General features: G+C 42.6%; 1 protein-coding gene across 1 annotated transcript; it reads right to left on the bottom strand.

Moving 5' to 3' along the window:
* Positions 1–4,609: 4,609 nt before the first annotated feature.
* LOC109736410 (uncharacterized) lies at positions 4,610–8,083 on the bottom strand. Its single transcript, XM_020295629.4, has 5 exons — positions 7,556–8,083; positions 6,272–6,730; positions 5,779–6,156; positions 5,632–5,699; positions 4,610–5,319 (listed from the first exon to the last, which is right to left on the bottom strand). The coding sequence occupies exons 1-5, from the start codon at positions 7,967–7,969 to the stop codon at positions 5,106–5,108; spliced, it is 1,533 nt and encodes a 510-aa protein (XP_020151218.1). The 5' UTR covers positions 7,970–8,083; the 3' UTR covers positions 4,610–5,105.
* Between the last annotated feature and the right edge of the window lie 848 nt (positions 8,084–8,931).

The following is an 8,931-nucleotide window of genomic DNA, read 5'->3' as shown; positions in this document are numbered from 1 at the left end:
AGGAACATCCTCACTCTGCCAGTCAACTTCCGGCATTTAATTGAGTGTGTTGTGCTAAATGAACCCCAGCACCACTCACCTATTCGCTTGCAAACAGAGCATCGTATTTTTACTGCTTAATCAACGGGGGTCGTCTACGAAATATACACTTTTTAGGGGAACGAAAATATACAGATGAACATGGTTTCACGTGCATCCGTGAATAGTAAATTTTAAAAATAAACAAAAAATTGTAAAATTTTGGGTATTAAACTTGTCCCACCATTGTACTTGCATGTAAAATTTTGTGAAGGAATGACACCTGGGCTATTCCATAGTGAAGAAAATATAATCCTACCTTACTATTCCTTCAAAAAGTATTGTTACATATAGATTTGATTTTGTCATTTTGCCAAGAATATTATGGATGTCATTTCTTCGGGAAACTTGGCACGTGGGTATACCAGCCAACCATGTTGTTAATCAGGTGTTTTTTTATTTTTCCTAGTATTTTTTTTGAATTACTATTCATAAGGGTTCCCGTGGAACCATGTTCTACCAATCCGCGTCCGAATCGTATGAATTTCTATTCATGCGTTGTTTGATTTTTCTCAAATTTCAGTGGCCCCTTTAGATCAACACTCAACCATTCTGCGAACCAACCGGTGGTTGGATGGTTAGAGGGACTGTGGTATCCCCAGCCCACCAGGGTTCAAGTCCTGGTGCTCGCATTTATTCCTGAAATTATTTCAGGACTTTCAGGATTTCCGGCGATGTGCATTCAGTGGGAGGAGACGTTCCCGTCGATGACGAGGTGACTTCGTAAATTTCAAGATGATATGCCGGCTCAGTCTTTCAAAGGTGCTCATAGGGTAGGGTGTGCGTGTGTGCGTTCATAGGGGTGAGTGTATGCGCGTGTATATGAGCGCTTGCGTCTGTAATGTGTTCAAAAAAGAAAAAACACTCAACCATTCTCTCATCTCCAACTGACTCAAAATTCATTGGTTTCCCCTGGTTTCCCGCAGATTAACTGCACAACCCGAATCTACCTTTTTAAAATAACTCAAGTCTTACCCCGCAAAAAAAATCATGTCTTGAGGGACCATTTAAAAGGAAAATTGTATTGTTTACAAACCGAAAAATCCAGTGGTTTGCTAAAGCAATGCATAATTTCAGGTTAGAAAAAAAAGTTGAGCACCTAAGAATTAGCGAAATTTTATTAATACGCACAAATAGTTCACGTATCTTAGCAAGCGAAAAAAGCGAAAGCTTCTAGCGACTGTGACAATGAAATCCAATGTGTCTCTTCTTTGCATGTGTGCGTTTTTTGGATGGCAGGCTCTAAGGTACATGCACTGATCACATTTACATGCTTTAGTTGTTTAAATGCCTGTGGCTTCCTTCAAGAAACGTCGTTAACAGGTGCCTACTGTACTTGTTTTACAAGCTTGTGACATCAACCAACCACAACCTTTTAGAACTGTTCAAAGCATCTTTCAGAAAGTTAATCCTGAGTAAACACGACCTGCAGCAATTTTAAACCTAACACATGACATGCAGTTAAACTTCCAGATGACAAAATCACAGTAAACATCTCCAACTGACTCAAAATTCATTGGTTTCCCCTGGTTTCCCGCAGATTAACTGCACAACCCGAATCTACCTTTTTAAAATAACTCAAGTCTTACCCCGCAAAAAAAATCATGTCTTGAGGGACCATTTAAAAGGAAAATTGTATTGTTTACAAACCGAAAAATCCAGTGGTTTGCTAAAGCAATGCATAATTTCAGGTTAGAAAAAAAAGTTGAGCACCTAAGAATTAGCGAAATTTTATTAATACGCACAAATAGTTCACGTATCTTAGCAAGCGAAAAAAGCGAAAGCTTCTAGCGACTGTGACAATGAAATCCAATGTGTCTCTTCTTTGCATGTGTGCGTTTTTTGGATGGCAGGCTCTAAGGTACATGCACTGATCACATTTACATGCTTTAGTTGTTTAAATGCCTGTGGCTTCCTTCAAGAAACGTCGTTAACAGGTGCCTACTGTACTTGTTTTACAAGCTTGTGACATCATCCAACCACAACCTTTTAGAACTGTTCAAAGCATCTTTCAGAAAGTTAATCCTGAGTAAACACGACCTGCAGCAATTTTAAACCTAACACATGACATGCAGTTAAACTTCCAGATGACAAAATCACAGTAAACATCTCCAACTGACTCAAAATTCATTGGTTTTCCCTGGTTTCCCGCAGATTAACTGCACAACCCGAATCTACCTTTTTAAAATAACTCAAGTCTTACCCCGCAAAAAAATCATGTCTTGAGGGACCATTTAAAAGGAAAATTGTATTGTTTACAAACCGAAAAATCCAGTGGTTTGCTAAAGCAATGCATAATTTCAGGTTAGAAAAAAAAGTTGAGCACCTAAGAATTAGCGAAATTTTATTAATACGCACAAATAGTTCACGTATCTTAGCAAGCGAAAAAAGCGAAAGCTTCTAGCGACTGTGACAATGAAATCCAATGTGTCTCTTCTTTGCATGTGTGCGTTTTTTGGATGGCAGGCTCTAAGGTACATGCACTGATCACATTTACATGCTTTAGTTGTTTAAATGCCTGTGGCTTCCTTCAAGAAACGTCGTTAACAGGTGTCTACTGTACTTGTTTTACAAGCTTGTGACATCAACCAACCACAACCTTTTAGAACTGTTCAAAGCATCTTTCAGAAAGTTAATCCTGAGTAAACACGACCTGCAGCAATTTTAAACCTAACACATGACATGCAGTTAAACTTCCAGATGACAAAATCACAGTAAACATCTCCAACTGACTCAAAATTCATTGGTTTCCCCTGGTTTCCCGCAGATTAGCTGCACAACCCGAATCTACCTTTTTAAGATAACTCAAGTCTTACCCCGCAAAAAAAATCATGTCTTGAGGGACCATTTAAAAGGAAAATTGTATTGTTTACAAACCGAAAAATCCAGTGGTTTGCTAAAGCAATGCATAATTTCAGGTTAGAAAGAAAAGTTGAGCACCCAAGAATTAGCGAAATTTTATTAATACGCACAAATAGTTCACGTATCTTAGCAAGCGAAAAAAGCAAAAGCTTCTAGCGACTGTGACAATGAAATCCAGTGTGTCTCTTCTTTGCATGTGTGCGTTTTTTGGATGGCAGGCTCTAAGGTACATGCACTGATCACATTTACATGCTTTAGTTGTTTAAATGCCTGTGGCTTCCTTCAAGAAACGTCGTTAACAGGTGCCTACTGTACTTGTTTTACAAGCTTGTGACATCAACCAACCACAACCTTTTAGAACTGTTCAAAGCATCTTTCAGAAAGTTAATCCTGAGTAAACATGACCTGCAGCAATTTTAAACCTAACACATGACATGCAGTTAAACTTCCAGATGACAAAATCACAGGAAACATCTCCAACTGACTCAAAATTCATTGGTTTCCCCTGGTTTCCCGCAGATTAGCTGCACAACCCGAATCTACCTTTTTAAAATAACTCAAGTCTTACCCCGAAAAAAAAATCATGTCTTGAGGGACCATTTAAAAGGAAAATTGTATTGTTTACAAACCGAAAAATCCAGTGGTTTGCTAAAGCAATGCATAATTTCAGGTTAGAAAAAAAAGTTGAGCACCTAAGAATTAGCGAAATTTTATTAACACGCACAAATAGTTCACGTATCTTAGCAAGCGAAAAAAGCGAAAGCTTCTAGCGACTGTGACAATGAAATCCAATGTGTCTCTTCTTTGCATGTGTGCGTTTTTTGGATGGCAGGCTCTAAGGTACATGCACTGATCACATTTACATGCTTTAGTTGTTTAAATGCCTGTGGCTTCCTTCAAGAAACGTCGTTAACAGGTGCCTACTGTACTTGTTTTACAAGCTTGTGACATCAACCAACCACAACCTTTTAGAACTGTTCAAAGCATCTTTCAGAAAGTTAATCCTGAGTAAACACGACCTGCAGCAATTTTAAACCTAACACATGACATGCAGTTAAACTTCCAGATGACAAAATCACAGGAAACATCTCCAACTGACTCAAAATTCATTGGTTTCCCCTGGTTTCTCGCAGATTAGCTGCACAACCCGAATCTACCTTTTTAAAATAACTCAAGTCTTACCCCGAAAAAAAAAATCATGTCTTGAGGGACCATTTAAAAGGAAAATTGTATTGTTTACAAACCGAAAAATCCAGTGGTTTGCTAAAGCAATGCATAATTTCAGGTTAGAAAAAAAAGTTGAGCACCCAAGAATTAGCGAAATTTTATTAATACGCACAAATAGTTCACGTATCTTAGCAAGCGAAAAAAGCGAAAGCTTCTAGCGACTGTGACAATGAAATCTAATGTGTCTCTTCTTTGCATGTGTGCGTTTTTTGGATGGCAGGCTCTAAGGTACATGCACTGATCACATTTACATGCTTTAGTTGTTTAAATGCCTGTGGCTTCCTTCAAGAAACGTCGTTAACAGGTGCCTACTGTACTTGTTTTACAAGCTTGTGACATCAACCAACCACAACCTTTTAGAACTGTTCAAAGCATCTTTCAGAAAGTTAATCCTGAGTAAACACGACCTGCAGCAATTTTAAACCTAACACATGACATGCAGTTAAACAAGTGGACAGCACATTTAGCCAACGGTGTAGTAGTAGTTCTGAATCCTCTGAACAGAATGCAGCGAGCAACAAAACATGCGGTACACACATCGGTCCTCACCATGGTTCAGATAAACATAGGCTACTGCTACCACAGAACGTGGAACTACCAGCGAGATCGCCAATTTACAAGATGGGGATACGGACACACTATTCTACATCATCGGCTAGCATCAGGCAAAGCTAATAGGTCTAGTGAAAAGCATCAGCGATTTTTACAAGGTCAGTGAGCTGAGGGTCCTGTGTTTGGTTGCCTACCACAACTATGGCTTACCATAACCTGCTTAGCCTCATGGCTCGTCTGTCACAGGCACTGCTCTTTGTAGCTAAGCTTGTCATGCTTGTGGCTCCTTTTCCTTGGCCATAAGACGATTTCGACAAAAAGTTAGCATGATTATGGCATTCTTAGCCTTCAACCAAACAGGCCCGGGTACTTTCGAAGCTGAGGCCTTAAGTTGGGAGGTATGAAGACATGGCTCTTCTGAAATCCAGATTCATTGCAGAGCCCGCGAAAGGCAGCACACCTTCAGGGACCCACAAACCTCCTTTGTTAGGGAACATGATCTTTGGATTCATGCGGTCCTTCTCAGTGCTTGTTTGCTCGGATGGAGCTTCCTTTTTGTTGTTCACGAATTCAAAGAACTCTGCAACTTGCTGGGCATACCTGCATGGGCAAAAGATCCGAACTTAAAAGGGAACACATGATCTTAGAAGTACTTAGGTGTAGTTACTTTCTGATGTTTATATCCAGTACTCCCTCTGTAAACTAATATAAGAGCGTTTAGATCACTACTTTTAGTTACATTTGCTCTTATATTAGTTTACGGAGGGAGTAACTAGTAAATAGAACAGCATAGCGATGCCTAATTGAACATATAGTAACACAGCCACACAAAATGCATAGAAAGATGATTATTCAAGTATAGTTGGCGCTACACAACATTTAATTAGTACGGCAAAGGTTTGCAAAACTCACTGTCGTTTCGCTTGTATGTCTCTGTTGAAATCAATGTCAGGTTCACAATCCAAGACCAGGGCAGGAACCTACATACCAAAAAGTCTCAAATGTAACTGAGGTGCTTCAGAGCTAGAGAAGTATAGACAAGCAGGAGAATGTACGTACCTTCTGGATACTAGAATGCATGTGATCACCTTCCAGGTAAAAGACACGATCCCTTATCCCTGGAGGCAAGTTGCCCTCCATCTGTGTGGGCAGCTGACTAACTGATAATACACCACGGCCTCCTCCTTTCGAAGGAAACAGCCAGCTCTCATGTTTCTCATGCAAACCTTGCAAGTAGTCAAGACTAACACCACCTTCCTCTGATCTTTTCCGGAGCATCATCCTTTTATGGCAAGTATCTGGGCTGGCTCTTAGATAAATAAATCCATCTGGGATAAGACCTGGGAGCGATGACACCACAGGATCGAACCAGGAATCGTATATGCTGATCTCCATCTCATTCATCCAGTTAGCTTCGTGAACAGCACGGACAAATACCTGGTGAATATTGGAATTTAGTTGTATGGTATATACTAGTCAGTCAAACCATGAAAAGAAAAAGAAATACTTAGTTCATATATGAACTAGCATTAGCACTTAAGATAAGTCCTACCATCCTGTCACTGAAAACACTTCTTTCCATTAGTCTGAGAGGTTTGATGCCACCTGAAGATTCCCTTTCTTGCATAACTCTTGTCACAAACACGTAGTTCTGAAACGTGTAAGCATATCTTTGGGGCTCAGCGTAGAAGGCATCCAGTATATTGAAGTGGTCAGGGCCAACATCCTGCCACTTAGCAACAGGTTCAGGTACTATTTCAACAAGATCACGTAGTTCAATAGTCTCGTTAGCTATTCTCTGGAGAAAGGTGCTCTTTCCAACACTGATATTTCCTTCCACACAAAAGGTTAGCCTCTTCTTCTGAGGAGGCTTAGATGAGCTGGTATCCTCTAACTCCTCAACAACACTCTCTTTAATGAATGAAGTGATACTCTCAGCATGATTCTTATGTATGATGCCAACCGAGCTCTGCAAGAACTCAACCATCTTCTCACTAGACTTTCCAAAGAACTGCACATCATGTAAATTACAAAAAAAGTTAGGAGAGCAGCACTCAAAAGAAGTACACAATATTACACTACAATGTAGCCAACACAACAAACAAAAGAATAGAGTCGCTATAGTATCCTATTTGTTAACTTCCACACCACTTCAGAATTCAAACGTCTCTCCCGGAATCAGAATGAAATAATAACTTGTTTATCTGAGAACACAAGAACATGTGACATAATCAATCTAGACTTAGATTTTCTGGACGCCAAGTCCAGAACAGAAAAAAAAAACATCAGAGCTCCCTGAGTATTACAAGGCAAAAAGAAGTACTCCTACATAATATTACACTACAATGTAGCCAACACACAACAAACAAACAAAAAGCATCAGAGCTCCCTGAGTATTCGCAATCTCATGAGCTCAAAAGAAGTACATAATATTACACTACAATGTAGCCAACACAACAAAATAAAATAAAAAAGCATCAGAGATCCCTGAGTATTCGCACTCTCATGGGCTCCATTAAGATTTCAAAAGTTCAAATGGCAGGCAGCACTATTTTCATGCGGCGCATCCTTTTGTCTTGTGCGTGGGTCCGAAACATAGCCAATGCGGGCTATGGTAATCATACAACGTAGATGTAACAAGACTTGCACGAGAGTTGTTAAACAAAACTAAAAGCTGGAGGTGGCCACATGTATGCAATTTGACACTTTTTTGACTTATATTATAGGTATAGGTACTACTCCGTGGATAAGAGTTTGTATTCTTACCTTGGGGCGTGACAGAAACGCACGTATTGGGCAGTAGCATTTCCAGCAATCCAAGCAGGGAAACACGCACCTTATCCCTGTAGAGCTGCTTGAGATGCGCGACGCCCTCGAAGCCGTTGTCGACGAGCTTCCTGAGGTTGCGCGGGCCGACCCCGGGGATGGCGAGGAGCTCGCCGCTCCCGGCCACGGCGCTGACGCCCCGCAGCCTCCTCTCGGCCACGGCGCGGGCCCCGTCCCCGCCCCGCTTCTCGTCCTCCGACCCATCGTCCGCGCGCCTGGAGGCCTCGAGGGTGCGGAACGCGCCCCTCCTCACCCCGCCGCCGCAGCGCAGCCAGGGCGGCGGGCCCCGGCGCGCGGCGAGGAGCGCGGGGGAGCCGAGGCGGAGGGAGGGCATGGAGGAGGAGGGGAGCAGGAAGGGCGCCGTGGCGGCGTCAATGAAGGCGGTCGCTGCGGCGGCGGCGGGGAGGAGGGAGAGCCTGTGCATCTACGGCGGCGGCGGCGGTCATCAATGGATGGGTGGGGGCTAGGGTTTGGGGAGGGTTTTGGTTCGGAGTTATCCCCGCGGCCTGTGACTGACCGTGAACTGTGTCGTCGGGAAGCGGGAAGGGGGAGGCGGCCGAGGTAGAGCGGTCTCGGTGGACCGCGGGTGGGGATGCCGGGAGCGGTGCGCGGGAGGCTGCCGGGTGGGACCGCCGGGACAGGGCAGCACGGGCGGCCGAATTGTTTGCGCGCGGAATGTGGGCCTGTCGCTGTTGTATCGGCGCCCCGGTTTCGGGAGCGTGTCGCTGGAACCGGTGTACGGGCGCTCACGGGCTTTTTCATCAGCCGGAAAATGGTCACGCTTTCTACTGGTGGTCGGCTGCTTTGCCGTGCGTGGAACCGCTGCGCGCATTTGAATTTTGAGCTTTCAAATGGTTCCGCATTTTCCATCTAGTAAAAAAATGTGCGCCTTTCTTGAGGTGAAACAAACATCCGCACCACTGAGCAAAAAAATAAAATTTCAGAAGGAATGTGTGTTATTAAACCAACTAGTACAAAATAAAAATTCTTATATTAATAAAAAATATTCAATGTTTGTATGTTGAGAATAAAACGTTCCACGAACCAACCTGTGGTTGGATGGTTAGAGGGACAGTGGTATCCTCAGCCCACCAGGGTTCAAGTCCTGATGCTCGCATTATTTCTGTATTTATTTTAGAATTTTCGGCGATGCGCTTTCAGTGGGAGGAGACGTTTCCATCGACGTGTTCAGAAAAGACGTTCCATATTTTATGTTTGACAGAAAAAATTTCATTGTTAAAGAAGTTCATGTATTTTATAGAAAGTTAATGTATCTAGAAGAAGGTAAACGATTCCGACCCAATTCCAAGCCAGTCGCCTTGTCAGGCCCAGGCACGCGACCGAAGAAACCAACCAAAACGTGACAGTGTTCGTGTAGGCCCAATC

The sequence above is a fragment of the Aegilops tauschii genome, chromosome 1 (assembly GCF_002575655.3).
Source record: "Aegilops tauschii subsp. strangulata cultivar AL8/78 chromosome 1, Aet v6.0, whole genome shotgun sequence".
Taxonomy (NCBI): domain Eukaryota; kingdom Viridiplantae; phylum Streptophyta; class Magnoliopsida; order Poales; family Poaceae; genus Aegilops; species Aegilops tauschii.
The sequence above is the reverse complement of the archived record's forward strand: the minus strand, read 5'-3'. Positions and strand labels throughout refer to the sequence as shown.